This window comes from Chiloscyllium plagiosum, unplaced genomic scaffold (genome assembly GCF_037043375.1).
Source record: "Chiloscyllium plagiosum isolate Xiang-an unplaced genomic scaffold, Cpla_swu_hap1 HiC_scaffold_1, whole genome shotgun sequence".
Lineage (NCBI taxonomy): Eukaryota > Metazoa > Chordata > Chondrichthyes > Orectolobiformes > Hemiscylliidae > Chiloscyllium > Chiloscyllium plagiosum.
In genome coordinates this window covers 30,325,042-30,340,747 of record NW_028270139.1, presented here as the reverse complement: position 1 = coordinate 30,340,747, position 15,706 = coordinate 30,325,042, and the positions used below count along the sequence as shown (strand labels likewise).

Below are 15,706 nucleotides of genomic sequence, written 5' to 3'. Positions count from 1 at the left end.
CTGAAGTTGATTCTGTATCTCTGTGTGACTGTTTGAGGGCCTAAAGTACATATCCAATTTTTTTTTTTCTGTTTACAGCCATGTGGGTTCATTTGATAATTCTTCCAAGATATTATCTTTTTACAGACATCATTGATTCCTTGATCAATATTGTGACTCCTCCCCCCACTCACTTCCATTGCTCCCTGAATCTCATCTGAATGTTTTATAATTAGGAAAATTGAGTTGCTAATGCCGTCCCTTTTAGAGCCAATTGCCAGATATAACTATAGTTCTTAACCCCATTTAACCTCGCTGCCACCACTTCGAAATCCCATGCAGATCCACCAACACTGTCTGATTCTGAGTGCTCACTCGGTGATGCTGACTGCCTGTCTCAGGGATTTTACCTCGTCCACTCCTTTCTGTGGTGAATATTGTAACTAAAATGACAAATTAACAGTTATGTCAACAATATTTTTGCTTCAATTTCTGTCTGATATGAGCATTAGAAATGCATTGTAAATCTGTCACATGAGCCTTGTATTATGATCCCAGCTGATGTTACTACTCGGAAAGTCAGATCTCAGAGTGAGATGACTTGTACGTTTAATTTTGTAGTTGGCTGCTATGGCAGTCAGTCACTGAACTAAGTTACACAAATCAGTGTACTTTTAACAAAAGAATGTGTTTATTACATAAAAGCAAAGAAAACAAAGATATATATTTGCAGGACAATTTATAAAGATATTCTGAAAAACAGAAAGAAGAAAATTTCAACTCTTTTCCCAGCAATATATTTAATTCAATCCTAGTGAAATTTCGCTTTATCAACTGACAAGGCTTGCGAACATTTCCTTCCAGCAACCTTTTGTATGTTCAACAGATGTACATAGAACAGCACAGTACAAGCCCTTTGGCCCTCGATGTTCTGCTGACCTTTTATCAAACTAACCTACATTCACCTTTCTTTTACTATCATCCATGTGCCTATTCAAGAGTCACTTAAATGTCCCTAATGTATCTGATTCTATTACCACTGCTGGCAGTGCATTCCACATACCCACCACTCTGTGTAAAGAACCTACCTCTGACATCTCCCCTAAACTTTCTTCCAATCATCTTAAAATTATGCCCCCTTATGATAGCCATTTCTGCTCTGGGGAAAGGTCTCTGACTATTCATTCTATCTATCCCTCTCATCATCTTTAAAGTTAAAAATCACACAACACCAGGTTATAGTCCAACAGGTTTAATTGGAAGCACACTAGCTTTCGGAGCGATGTCACCTGATGAAGGAGCGATCACCTGATGAAGGAGCGTCGCTCCGAAAGCTAGTGTGCTTCCAATTAAACCTGTTGGACTATAACCTGGTGTTGTGTGATTTTTAACTTTGTACACCCCAGTCCAACACCGGCATCTCCGAATCATCTCATCATCTTGTACACCTCAATCAAGTCACCCCTCATCCTCCTTCTCTCAAATGAGAAAAACCCTAGCTCCCTCAATCTTCCTTCAGAAGACATGCCTCCAGTCCATGCAGGATCCTGGTAAATCTCTACACCCCCTCTAAATCTTCCACATCCTTTCTGTAACGAGGCGACCACAACTGAACACGATATTCCAAGTGTGGTCTAACCAGGGTTCTATAGAGCTGCAGCATAACCTCACGACTTTTAAACTCAATCCCCCTGCTATTCAAAGCCAACACTAAACACTTTCTTAACAACCCTATCAACTTGGGTGACAAATTTGAGGGATCTATGGACATGGGTCCAAGATCCCTCTTCCTCCACACTGCCGAGAATCCTGCCTTTAACCCTATATTCTGAATTCAAATTCAACCTTGCAAAATGAATCACTTCACATTTTTCTAGGTTGAACTCCATCTGCCACTTATCAGGCCAGTTCTGAATCCTGTCAAAGATCTGTTGCAACCTACAACAGCCCTACACACTATCCACCACTCCCCACCCTTCGAGTCATTGTTAAACTTACTAACCCACACTTCCACTTCCTCATCCAAGTCATTTATAAAAATCACAAAGAGCAGAGGACCTAGAACAGATCCCTGTGGAAAATCACTAGTCACCAAGCTCCAGGCTGAATGCTTTCCATCTACTACCACCCCCTGTCTTCTATGGACTGGCAATTCTGTATCAAGATAGCCAAATATCTGTGTCCCCTGCCTCCTTACTTTGTAAATGAGCCTGCCGTAGGAAACCTGATCAAATGCTTTGCTGAAATCCATATACACCAATCCACTGTGCTACCTTCTTCAGTGTGTTTTGTCACATCCTCAAATAATTCAATAAGGTTTGTGAGAGGCATGACCTGCCCCTCAAAGCCATGCTAACAACCTCTAATCAACCTATGGTTTTCCAAGTAATCATAAATCCTGTCTCTCAGAATCTTCTCCAATAATTTGCCCACTACAGGTGTAAGATTGGCTGGTCTGTAATTCCCAGGATTATCCCTATTCCCTTTCTTGAGCAAGGAAATAACAATTGTCACCCTCCAATCATCTGGCACTACTCCAGTGGACAGTGGGGATACAAAGATCATCGCCAAAGGCATAGTAATCTCATCCCTTGCTTCCTATAGTAACCTTGGGTATAGCCCATCTAAAGTGTGGAGTGCTGGAAAAACACAGCAGATCAGGCAGCATACCCTTCGTCAGCCCCGCTTATGCCCGAGATGTCGATCCTCCTGCTCCTTGGATGCTGCTTGACCTGCTGTGCTTTTCCAGCACTACACTCTCGACTCTGAGCTCCAGCATCTGCAGTCCTCACTTTCTCCTATAGTCCATCTGGCCCACGGGACTTATCTATCCTTATGTTTTTCAAAATTTTCAGCACATCCTTTTTAATATCAACCTGTTTGCATATCAGCCTGTTACACGCTGTCCTCACAAACATCAAGGTCCCCTTCAGTAGTGAATATTGAAGCTAAGTATTTATTAAGGACTTCTCCTACCACCACTGACTCCATGCACAGGTTCCCTCCACTATCCTTGATCAGTCCTACCCTCGCTCTGGCCATTCTCTCGTTCCTCACGCAAGTGTAGAATGCCTTAGGGTTTCTTAATCTTACTTGCTAAAACTTTTTCATGCCCCTTTCTAGCTCTCCTAATTCCATTCTTCAGTTCCAGCCTGGGTACCTTGTAACCTTCCAGACCCTGTCTGGTCCTTGCCTCGTCAACCTTAAGTAAGCTTCCTTCTTCCTCTTGACTGAATGTTCTCCATCCCTTGTCACCCACGGTTTCTTCACCCTACCATCTCCTTCTTGTCTCAGTAGGACAATCCTACCCAGCACTGTCAGTAAGTGCTCCCTAAACAACTCCACGTTTCTGTCATGCATTTCCCTGAGAACATTTGTTCCCAAATTAGGTGCCCCTGTTCCTGCCTAATAGCATTGTAATTCCTCCTCCCCCTGTTAAATACTTACCCATACTGTCTGCTCCTATCCCACTCTACGACTATAGTAAAGGTCAGGGAGTTGTGATCACTATCACCGAAGTGCTCTCCCACCAAGAGATCTGACACCTGGCCTAGTTCATTGCCAAGCATCAAATCCAGTTTGGCCTCCCCTCTCATCAGCCTATCTACATATTGAGTCAGGAACCCTTCCTGGACACACCTGAAAAAAACTACTCCATTGAGACTATTTGAACTAAGGAGGTTCCAATCAATATTAGGGAAGTGAAAGTCACCCATGGCAACAACCCTGTTTTAAGATGTGATTTTCTTAGTTATTGTCTTCAAGATAAGTGGACATCAGCTACTTCATTGGCTTTTCTTAACTGAACTTAAGAAAAGCCATATCAACTTAAACTGCTAAGACTTCTTTCAAGTTCTGAAAGTCTGGGCTGCCACAATTAAACTACCCTTTGCTGATATGAAACTGTTCTTCTCAACTGAAATCTCTGGGTCTGTCTTTTCCTAATTCTAAAAGATTCAACTAAGCAAATATTTCATTAAGAACTGACCACCTACTTTAGTTAATTAGCTTAAGTTGCATGCTTTCCTCATAATTGTTTCAGCTCTTTTTTTCAAGAATGACTTTCTCATCTTTATTAAGAGATCACCATCGAAGAGCCATCAAACGTATTTGATCTTTTTAAAATTCAAGCTCCCATAGAAAATTATTATAGTAAATTCCACATTATATCTCTCCACCCAACTGCCCCCCCACACACACCTCTGCAAATGTGGACATTTCTTTTCATAGATGTTTTCATTTTTCATGTTGATACTAATAAGATATTTAAATTAAATACAACAGTTTTCATAATCAAATTTTGATCCTGGCAGTTGTTTCCTTAAATTTTTTTCTGGAACTGGTATCCATCATAATGTTTGCTTTTCCTGTTCCATGAATGATTTTTAGATTGTATTGTTGTATCACTAAACTTTCACAAAATAGCCTTAAATTCGTATATGGAATACAAAGCCAGATCAAAGATGTTTTTACCACTGTTGAATATTTGTGTTGACACATTTAATTTCTTAGAAAATTAACTGTGTGTTCGATTCTCATCATGTTTTCCTGTGGCAACATTACACAAACAAAGAAATGTAGAAAATAGGTGCAGGAGTAGGCTGTTTGAGCCTGCACCACTGTTCAATATGATCATGGTTGATTGTGCAATTTCAGTATCCCATTCCCACTTTCTCTCATACCCCTTGATCCCTTTAGCCGTAAGGACCATGACCAGCTCCCTCTTGAATATATCTGATGAACTGTCTCCAACGACTTTCTATGATAGAGAATTCCATCGGCTCCCAACTCTCCGGGTGAAGGAATTCTCCCTCATTTCAGTCCTGAATCGCTTACCGCTTACTCTTAGACTGTGACCCCTCATTCTGGACTTCCCCAACATTGGGAACATTCTTCTCACATCTAGCCTGTACAATACCATTAGGATTTTATATGCTTCTCTAAGATCTCTTTCCCCCATCCCACCCCAACTCTTCTAAGTTCCAGTGAGTACAAACCCAGTCAAAACACTGGTGTTGCTGGCAACCAGCTTAATTGCCGCCTTATTATAAGATGTTACCAATACTGATGGATTGACTGTTCTATACTTTGTTGTCAAAACTTTGTTTTGTAAGTTAGAATTCCTTGTCTCTCTTCAGTAAACCTGTTAAAGCAGTCACTACTGTGCTGACATTCAGGATGAACATCCAATTAAATCCTCTAATGTCAATACATTGCAGAATTTTGCTTTTTGTCTTTGGCCTGGGGAAATCACAAGATCACCTTGTTATTGCTTCTCTAGACGCTGCTTTGCCTTGCTACACTGTGTGGCTCAAGAATGTAACTTCGGCTTTTGTAGTCAAATTTATGCCTTAACTGGTCTTGTATAACTGATTGAATAGTTCATTCAAATAATGTAAATGTTCTTCTTGGGATTGGCTGAATGTAAACCATCAATATAAGCAACACAATGAGTAATTCTTCATGAACCGTGTTAGCTAAATCTTGAAAATTTGATTCTCACGATAATTGAGGAAGAATTTCCTGACTGTCCTGAACCATCTCTCCCTTCTTAGGTTCTGCGGTAATGTACACCACCTATATTACTGCTATATTTTCAATATGCATTTATTTTCCTGATGCACCCTTCCTGAGGATGTCTTCGTCATTCCTGTTATTGCAGTAGGTCCCCCATTCAACTGTAAAGCTAATTGCTGTAAATATCCAATCTTATTACAATGCAAGCATATTATTTTCTAAATCTTACATTTATGTTCTAGCCTTTCTCCTTAACTATTATGTTTTCACCCTGAAACAAATTACTATTTCCATCCTTACATTTTATAATCCTCTTTTTTTGTGTGTGGATTCCCATATGTTCATTCCTCACACATCACTGACGGTGTGGAATATCAAAAATACCTGACAGAACTGTGGCTTCCTAGTTCTTTGATAATTAACACTCCTCTAAAAATTTGCTAAAAATGTCTGTTCTAGTTTTCTTTCTAAAAGTCCTAAATTTTAATTGCTAAGCTTCAGGAACAAGCTCATAAACATTGAGTATTGCTCTTTTAACAGTTTATTAGTCCACAAATCGCTTTTCTCACACAATGGTGTATGCATTTATGGCTGCACTTGTAACAGTAAATCCAAACATACACATTCACAGACCACTTTTCAAATGAGAGGAAAGATCTTTCAACACAATCCTCTTTAAATTTAGGCACCAAATTCAGATGACTCACTTTGCCTTAATTTGTGTTAATTCCATGAGTAATGTCACGTTAATAGAAACCGTCATGGCAATAGTAACCTAAAAACTGCTTCCTCTCATCAAATGTGGATTACATTCATTTGTAAATTACTTATCTCGAGCTCTTTTCTCTTTCTTAAAAAAAAGACAGATGATCGAGTCAGAGTTAGCAGTGACTTTAAAGTTTACTGTATTTAGGCATCTTCCATATATATACCTAATGTAATTAAATTTATTACTGTTGTTGATCTGTGTTAATCTTGGTGCAATTTATTAACAACTGGTAAAAGAAGAATGTTTATTTTGTGGCATTTAGCAGCCATCAAGCATTAATTTCACTGTTAATATTCTGAAAATATTGTAAATTTTAAAATGTTGAAGGCTTCATGTCTTATTTTTGTAATAATTAGGTTCTTCTCAAGCACATCCATCAAGTATGCCATCGCTATCTGGACCACCAATCCAGACTTCATTCCAAGGGTCTGAATCACAACAACTTTTACCTCCCATTGCATCTCCTAAATCTCAAGGACTGCCTGTTCCTCCTGGTGTTCCATCAGCTACAGTGCCCCCTGGAATGCTTCCACCTTCTCCTGTAGGTATGCCTGTTGGCCATGCTGGACCCAGTCATGGTAATGTTGGCTATCAGCAGATTTCAGGCCAGCCTCCCATGACTGCGTACTTACCACAACCTGGTAAGTACTTACCTTTTGATAACTTAAAAATATTCCTTTTACTTTATTATCTTGATGGTCATCTCAAATTTCTGCTGTCTTGAATTCTGCCCAAATTGTACAGCCATTTTTTTTAAAGATCATATGCTGTGCAGATAATTATATTCAGATGTTACTATAGTATTTCAATCAATCAAACTTATATAGCTCAGCTCTGCAAATAATGTATTCACATTTTAATCAGAAATGTTATCCAGTACCATAGTTGGCTGTTGTAAATGTACACTGCATTGTCAGAAAATTGCCAAGACATTATACTGAAAGAAAAAATTGTAGTTCTGTATCATTTATCAAAATAATTTTAGACCAAATGATTACTTCTGAAATGACTAATTGCAGTCAGACACAGACGCAGCTCAGTTTAAAAAGTAGTACAAATGAAGACTGACCAGCTTCTCTGGCTTTAGAGTTGTTGGTTGCCAGCGTAGAAAAGAAATTGACTCAACAGGCTTCACCTGATACAGGGCAAATCAGAGTTTTAATACTTAATTAAATAAATCTTCGAACGCTCAGCATATGGAGAGTAGACAATGAGTATTTATTTTGGATTTATCACTGGTAACTATTATTTTGCACATTTACAGATTGAGAGTGATTGGAATTTTGCAGAGGTTCTGATCTCCCTCACTATAACTTTGGTAGATAATTGGCAAAAAACAAATTCAGTTTTTACTCTTGTGATTTTTTTTAGGTTAACTTTCACTGAAATTATATCAGGAAATCGGAGAAACTTGCCTAAATTCTGCTCCCATATGTTGCATCAAATCTTAACTGTCAAGACATAGTAGATCAGGATTAAGGATCTGTTTAATGTTGCTCCAGGAGAATCATGTGGCAGAATGAGCAGCATATGTTGTCATTGATGTACTGACAGCCACACATCGATTCACTGGAATGAAAGGCTGTTTTACCTCACTCACACGTAGTTTATACATTTTCACATTAGAAAAGAATTACAGTAAAATCACCACTACTGGTAATAGTGCTTCAGTAAATTGCAGGTTGTTTCATGGGAAATAGACTTGGAGATTAAATTTAAGAAAACATTGAATGAAGTTTAAAATTGTATTAATATAGATACTTAAAATTATTGCAACTTTTCCTTAATCAGCTGTAATTGCGATTAATTTATGACATAGGTCACTGCCTTCATGGTAAATGTGCCTGAGCAGGAAACAAAGATTTGGGGTTCAGGCATTGAATTGAAGAGTGCAGCAGGGGGCCCAAGAGTTCAGGATACTGGACAAAAGGAGAAGCCACACCCACCTTTCTGCAGCTTGTGTAAAATGAACTTAAGAGTCCATTACTGTATACTTATTGGTGAATAGATGAATGAGTGAATGGCAGGATGCTGGTGGGTGAAGTAATTGAGTCGGGTGGCAGCTGGCTGGATGGCACTTGGATAGAGATGGTGACTTAGCATATTCTTTATTCAATGTTTCTTAAATTTGATTTTCAAGTCGATTTCCCACAGCATAATGTGATTTATTAAAACACCATTATGAATCGTGGATAGTTACACAGCAAGTATTAGACTGAAACAGTTGTGGTTAAGTACACAACTGACCACCAAATCACTCTTTCACTCAATTCCCCTGATATTTTCTAAGGATTTATAAGGAAATTTTGTTGGATTGACAAAAAAATTGATTATAACTATAAAATTTTGGAATCATTGGAGCTGAAAGCATTGAAACCTGTGTCTAGAATGTCAAATATGTCAGGGTATGTAACTGCTTTATATTGTCCAGTGTGAAGGAACTTAACAGCATTTGATAGGCCAGGGAAGGATGGATCCCTTTCTCTCAAAATGTAACTACACGTGAGTTTCTTCCATATAATGGAGCTTCAATATTGAGGAACATTATATTGCAGTATAGTCAATCCATCATAGCTGTTTTGAGAAAAAGTACTAGCTTCTGACCAGACTTAAGCAGTCAGTCTATACAAATTATTATGTGTTGTAATCTGTTATACTGATGTATAATAGTCAGTAAATCATAGAATCTCTATAGAGTGGAATCAGGCCATTCGACCCATCGAGTATATACTAATCCTCAGAAGCGCATCCCACCCAGACTTACACCCCCCCCCTCCCCCTCCCCAACCCTCTCCCTGTAACCCTGCTTTTCCCATGGTTAGTTTTCCTAGCCTGCACATCCCTGAACATTATGGGCAATTTAGGATGGCAAATCCACCTACTGTGCACATCTTTGGGCTGTGGGAGAAAACCAGAGGGACTTGGCGGCAACCCACGCAGACATGAGGAGAACGTGTAAACTCCACACAACAGCTATCCAAGGGTGGAATTGAATGCAGACTCGTTGGTGCTGCAAGGCAACAGTGCTAACCACTGTGTTGCCCCAATACTAAGAATATTATTGCTGCTCTTAATTGGGTGTAGCTTGCTCAACAAGTAAATTGCAGACAAAATGGAAACAATTTTATATATTTCTATAGTTATTGTGGATCAGAGAATTCTTCAAGATCAACATTTTTGTATTAAAGTTGAAAATCTCTAAGCTTAACTGTTGGCTGTTGTTTAAAATAAATGCTGTTTTCCTGAAGTATCAAATAATAACAATTCATAGATTTTATGTAATTGAATACATGCAAACTAGAGCAATGAGTTGTTGTTTCAGTATTTATGGTTCTTCTTTCTAGGAGGGATGTACGGAGGGCAGCAAAGAGGCCTTCAGCCAAATTATCCTGGTGCCTATCCAGGGGCTCCAGTGACCGGTACACAGCTTGCTGGGCCTCAACAGAAGAAACTTGATCCTGACTCTATCCCTAGTCCAGTAAGTACAGAAAACAGCACACATGATCAATTATTATCTCAACTTTGTTTTGTTTGGACTGTATTTTGGAACTTGTATATCGTCATTATAATTCCTTGTGTCATTGTCAACTAGCCATTTATTCGACGTGGACTTCAAGAAGCATTTTAAATGCATCAGTAGTGTTGGAAAAATGCTTCTTTTATTATAGACGAAAGTATTTGGGTAGCTTTTTAAAAAATTAATCATCTGTTTTGGTAATATGATACATTGTAAGTATTTTCATTCCAAAGTTCATTTCCCCTCACTTTCAGATTTCTACATTGTACAGCTGCCATCAACTATCAATAACAAGATAAGCAAAGAACTGTGGAATGCTGGAAATCAAAAACAAAAACAGAATTTGCTGGAAAATCTCCGGTCTGACAGCATCTGTGGAGAGAAAGCAGCATTAACGTTTTGGGTCCAGTGAACTGCCTTCAGTACTAATTGTAGCTAGGAAAGGATCAGTGTATATGCTGAAGGTGGGGTGGGGGAAGAGGTGAGGAGTAACAGTAGGTGGAGATGGAGCCAAGAGAGAGAGAGAGAGATCAACAATGGAATGGACAAATAATTGGTAACGATCAGCCTGGGAGAATGAAGAGCCACGAATGGCGATCATTAATAGTTGACAGTGGGTTGGTTCTGGTAGCAACTTTGATGACAAGGCCAGGTGTGTGGGGTTTGGGGTAAGGACATGGGAGAAGGTGCTCGGGCCCTAAACTTTCGAACTCTATTGAGTCTGAAGGCTACAGGGTCCCCAAGCCAAAGATGCTGTTCTTCTAAATTGCGCTGAGCTTTGCTGGATCACTTTAGCAATCCTGAGACACTTGTTGGCCAGAGAACAGGGTGGTGTGTTGAAGTGGCAGACTCTTGGAAGCTCATGATAATTTTTGCAGACAGAACATAGGTGCTCCACAAAGCGCTCTCCCAGTCTGCATTCCGTCTCGCCAATGTAAAGGAGATCACATTGTTAGTCGCAAATACACTCAATTGAGTCATGTGCCTGAAAGATGTGTGGGGCGCTTAGATAGAGAGGAGGGAGGAAGTAAATGGGCAATTGTCACACGTTCTAGACTTGCAAGTGAAGGTACCATGGGGGTATGGGGAGGTATTGTGAGTAGAGGAGGAGTGAACCCAAGTTTTCAGGAGGGAACAGTTCCTGTGAAGGGCTGTCAAGGGAGGGGAGTGAATTGCACGTCTGGTGTTGATCTTCAGCATTTATTCAGCAATCTTTTCTGAGCTACAATCAGTTTTGAAGAAGGGTCACAGGATCTGAAACATTAACTCTGCTTTCTCTCCACAGATGTTGCCAGGGCTGCTGAGTTTTCCCAGCAATTTCTGTTTTTGTTTCACAATCTTAAGAATTTGCAGCACCAGATATAAATTGGAAGTGGTCAAATTGGGGAAGATTCTGTGTTTGTGTGATGAGTTTCTCTCGATCCATATTCAGTGTGGATAATATTTCAGGAATTTCCTATAGTTCAATTTGACATTATTTCCATAACTAGAATTAGACACTCTGTAGAGGCACTGCTAAGTGTTTACAATGTCTATTTGAAATGTGTACTTTATTCCAACAAATCCAATTTCATCAGCCAAAGCTTGTACCTGTAGTCTCTATGTCAAGATTATGAATAGTCCAAAGGATTAGCAGTTCAGTAACTTCCTATTGCACTGTATTCTTTTGATAGTTATCATTCCAAAGACCAGACATGATTCAGTTCCACTTAAATTATCCTGTTTTGTTTAAGACCTCACCTTTTCAACTAGGAATTCGATAACGTTGAGTTGCTTTTCATTTATACTCAAAAGTCCATTTTTTTGCAGACATACTTGCTTGGAATAGTACCCACAAGAAAAAGGCATTAAATATAGTGTGAATAAGGAGAGGGAAAATATTCATGTAAACCTGTATATACTTTATATTGAAAATATAAATTTTCTAACTGAAGTTACTTGCCTCCAGTTGTCCGCTATCTTTTGATCTACTATAAATAGAATACCATGCAACTTTAATTTGTGGCAAAATATCTTAGATGGCACTATCAAATTAAAGTATTAGAAGGAATTAGTGAATAATTAAGATTTATAACTTCCTTATTTCTAATATTTCTAAAGTACGTTCTTGAAAGTTAAAATGCTTGACTGTGCATCTGGAAAATGCTGTTTTTGTTCACTGGCAAGTTGTGGGACTGGTATCTGAAACTGTCAGTTCAAGAATAGTATGAGTTAGAGGAAAATTCCAGTTAGTTTACTATCACTGGATCAGAGGAACATCCCCTACAAAACGTGCAAATTTTAGAGAGTTTTCACATCAGTCTCTACTGTCAGCCTGCCTAAAGTTGCCATTTTTATGGCATCAGACACATGAGGGCAGAGTTTCCACCTTAAATGAACCTCCCCATTAGATCTGATCCAAACCTGTGGTACCTGAAATCCCCTGCCCTCATCACCTGTCCTCCCTTCCCCAGCTGCCAAACCTGACCATCCCTCCTTTTTCTCCTGTGCCAACCCTGACACTTCCATCTAGGTACGGTATAGCCCTCACGATTCAACATTGAGTTTAACAATTTCAGATTGTGAACACCTTCCTGCATGTTCACTACTCATCCTCAAGTTCTGCTCTTATTGGTTGCTTCCAGCACAGCCAACTCATTTTCCACTATTCACAGTTCCCGTTTGCGTCATTACTACTTTCCCAGCTTCCTATCAACTATCCCTTTGTCTGCTTCCCTTTTTGTCTCTCTGGGCACTGTCTATTTATTTAGTTATTCATTTCTTCCCACTCCCCCGTCATCAACATCAATACTTAACTGCTTTCAGTTCTGACCAAGGGTCACTGGACTCAAAACATCAACTCTGTTTTGCTATTCACAATTGCTGCCTTATCTGCTGAATTTCTCCTTTTTTCATTTAAGATCTCCAGCATCTGCTGTTCTTTGTTTATTCCCAACCTGTTTATATATTTGATGATTTGCAAATCTTGAGCATTAAATTAGACATGAGAGAAATACTTTTCATCATAAGATGGCAACAAACAAACATAGAAATTCGGAGCAGAATTTGGTCATTAAGCCTCTCAAGGCTGCTCCATCATTCAGGAAGACCATGGTTGACCATTGTCACAAACCGATCCTTTTTTTTTAGAAGTGTTCCTTGGCTCAAGGATATTCGGTCCTCGATTTTTTTCAGAGGGCTCCGATCGGACTGGTTTGGTACAGAGATGAAAAAGGTTTTGAGAGGCCTTTTTTTTTAATATGTAAATAGATAAGACTTCAGGCCAAAGTGATATTGTTTTAGAAGGGACCTGTAAAATGAAAGGGGAGTGGTCAGCTCTCTAGCTGAGCAGGTTAGTTCAGTCCAGAGCTGGTTGGGAGTTCAACAGTGAGCTGTGTGGAAACTCTCTTTTCTGACTTCAACCTGTAAGCATCTGACCTTTTTTATATTATGTTTTAAAGGGGGTTTGCTTATTGGGACTGTTATGTATATTCTGAACAGTATACTTAAGTCTAGTTTGGGTAGACTGAGTTCTGTCGGGGTCCTTTATTCTGTTCTTTGTGTCTCATTGTGCAATTTTGTGAGTTTTTTTGTCTGTTGTAAACCTGGTAGTCAACCTCACTAACTTAATCTGGGTAATTTTCACAGTACACTTATCAAAACAAATTGCAAAGTTATGGTCTGAGCTGCCTGCTTAATAATGTTTTGTGTTGTTGTGGTTCTGTTCGCTGAGCTGGAAATTTTTGTTGCAAACGTTTTGTCCCCTGTCTAGGTGACATCCTCAGTGCTTGGGAGCCTCCTGTGAAGCGCTTCTGTGGTATGCAAACAACACCACAGAAGCGCTTCACAGGAGGCTCCCAAGCACTGAGGATGTCACCTAGACAGGGGACGAAACGTTTGCAACAAAAATTTCCAACTCGGCGAACAGAACCACAACAACGAGCACCCGAGCTGCAAATCTTCACCCAAACTTTGAATGTTTTGTGTGGTCTGGCCTAGTCCATAACACCATGTGGACCAATTAAATAGAGATCAGTTGAAATTTTTGGCTTAGACTGTGATTAAAATTTGTTGAGAAGACAATGAGGGTGTAATGGATTACCAAGGCTTGATTTTATTTTTGAGTTAGTTGTGAAGGAAATTATTATTCATTCAAGTAGGAATCAAAAGGTGGCAAAGAAGAGAATAAAGACATTATAATGAAAGATATCAGTCATTGATCTACATAGCTCACGATATTGGTCATAAAACCAGTTGAATGTTTAGAGTGGAATCCCTTTTGGATATGTTGTAGGATTGTGTTTACATGCAGGACCAATAAAGTTAAATGTGTACATCTAATAGTTCTCTGCACATTCAGGAAATCTACAATTCTAGGAAAGCTTGAGAGTTTACTCTGGCAAGTTTGATTGAAATATATTTAGCTTTCATGGTCATCTAGTGACCCAGGAGAAAGTGAGGACTGCAGATACTGGAGATCAGAGTTGAGGGTGTGGTGCTAGAAAAGCAGGTCTGGCAACATCTGAGGAATAGGAGATGTCCTGATGCTCAGATGCTGCCTGAACTGTTGTGCTTTTCCAGCACCACACTCTTGACATTTAGTGACTGTCCTCATCGAACTTGAGATGGCAAGCGACAAGATGCTTCAAAGATCTCCGGCAGCAACTTGGAAAATGAGATGATTGAAAGTTTTTGCCACTGGCACCTTCACAGCCATTGACAATGCAATGTTGCTACAGTAGATGGCAGATTTCATTGCAGACCACTTACTGAAGTGCCGACATCTTGCACGTTCTTCCCTGAGGTTCAGACATGAGAATTGCTCCCTGAGCATCTTGGATAGGTAATACCTCTGTTGGACTCTTTGTCTCCTGCTCTTTTCTCATCCAGCAGCTTGTCCTTACTGTGTGCTGTCTACTTTTCCCTAAGAAATTCAGCTTTTCAAGGGAAATGCTGATGTGTATGCGAGTCATTGATTTGTGCAGAAGCTTTGATGTCAGCAAAATGTCATTTAACATCTGCCACAACACCACACCCTGTCAATTTTTGCAACTCGAAGCAAAATATAAAATACAAATATTTGTAGAATAGAAACAACGATTGGAATAACCTAACCAGCACTTAACTGTATGTAGTGGGTGATCCTGTTAAACAGTGTTCATGCAAAGGGGGTTCTTTCTGCTAGTGAAAGTTTGTTCATTGGTGTGAGACTAACAGAAAGCATTCTTTGGAATGTTGAGCTACAAAATTACATCATAAGCATTAAATCATCATTCCATGCAGATTGACATCATGATCTGCCAGTTGCACAATTCTGGCACATCTTAAAATCTTCACAAAATGGTGTGTATTACCCCATAAGTATGTGCATAGGAAGCAGATACCATTTTGGTACTTTCAGGGTAGGTTTTGCATCAAAAGGTGCAAGCAATTCCAGTTTCTCAGCTACTTCATCCACAAACCATTGTCTGGTCAACCAGCATATCACAATTCACTTTTGTTTATTTTTGCTTCTAATCACAAACAGATACTTTTTCAAAAAAAAAAGGATTTTAAAGGCAATTGCATGTGACTATGCAAATCATTGCAAAAGTTGAATTTGGCTGCAGCAAAAACACCTGGTTAGTGTTCCATTTGAAATCCAGATAAAGCTAGAATGCCTTACAATACTTTAAAGATATTTCCAAAGATATCAGTCTGCAAACAGTGTCAACTATCTCTTGCAGTGCAACTTGGAAAAGATTTTGAACAATTCCAAGATTAAATAAACTGGCCCGAAGCCATGAGGAGACTATTGAAGTATCATTCGGTTTCTGGTATTTTTCTTTCCACTGGCCAGACAGACTGACGTACCACATTGTTGGTGTCTCTTACACTATGCCTCATTTTTTGTTTCATCCAATTTAGCATATTTCACAATTGGCCCCTCTCATACTCACTTACTG

At 39.3% G+C, this 15,706-nt stretch overlaps 1 protein-coding gene across 1 annotated transcript in view; it reads left to right on the top strand.

Annotated features, from left to right (window-relative positions):
* sec24d (SEC24 homolog D, COPII coat complex component) overlaps window positions 1-15,706 on the top strand; it is a 203,998-nt gene that overhangs the window by 28,175 nt on the left and 160,117 nt on the right. The window contains exons 5-6 of the mRNA XM_043696761.2: window positions 6,622-6,906; window positions 9,610-9,743. Of these exons, the coding sequence (XP_043552696.2) occupies window positions 6,622-6,906; window positions 9,610-9,743 (419 nt within the window). The remainder of the gene's footprint in view (window positions 1-6,621; window positions 6,907-9,609; window positions 9,744-15,706) is intronic.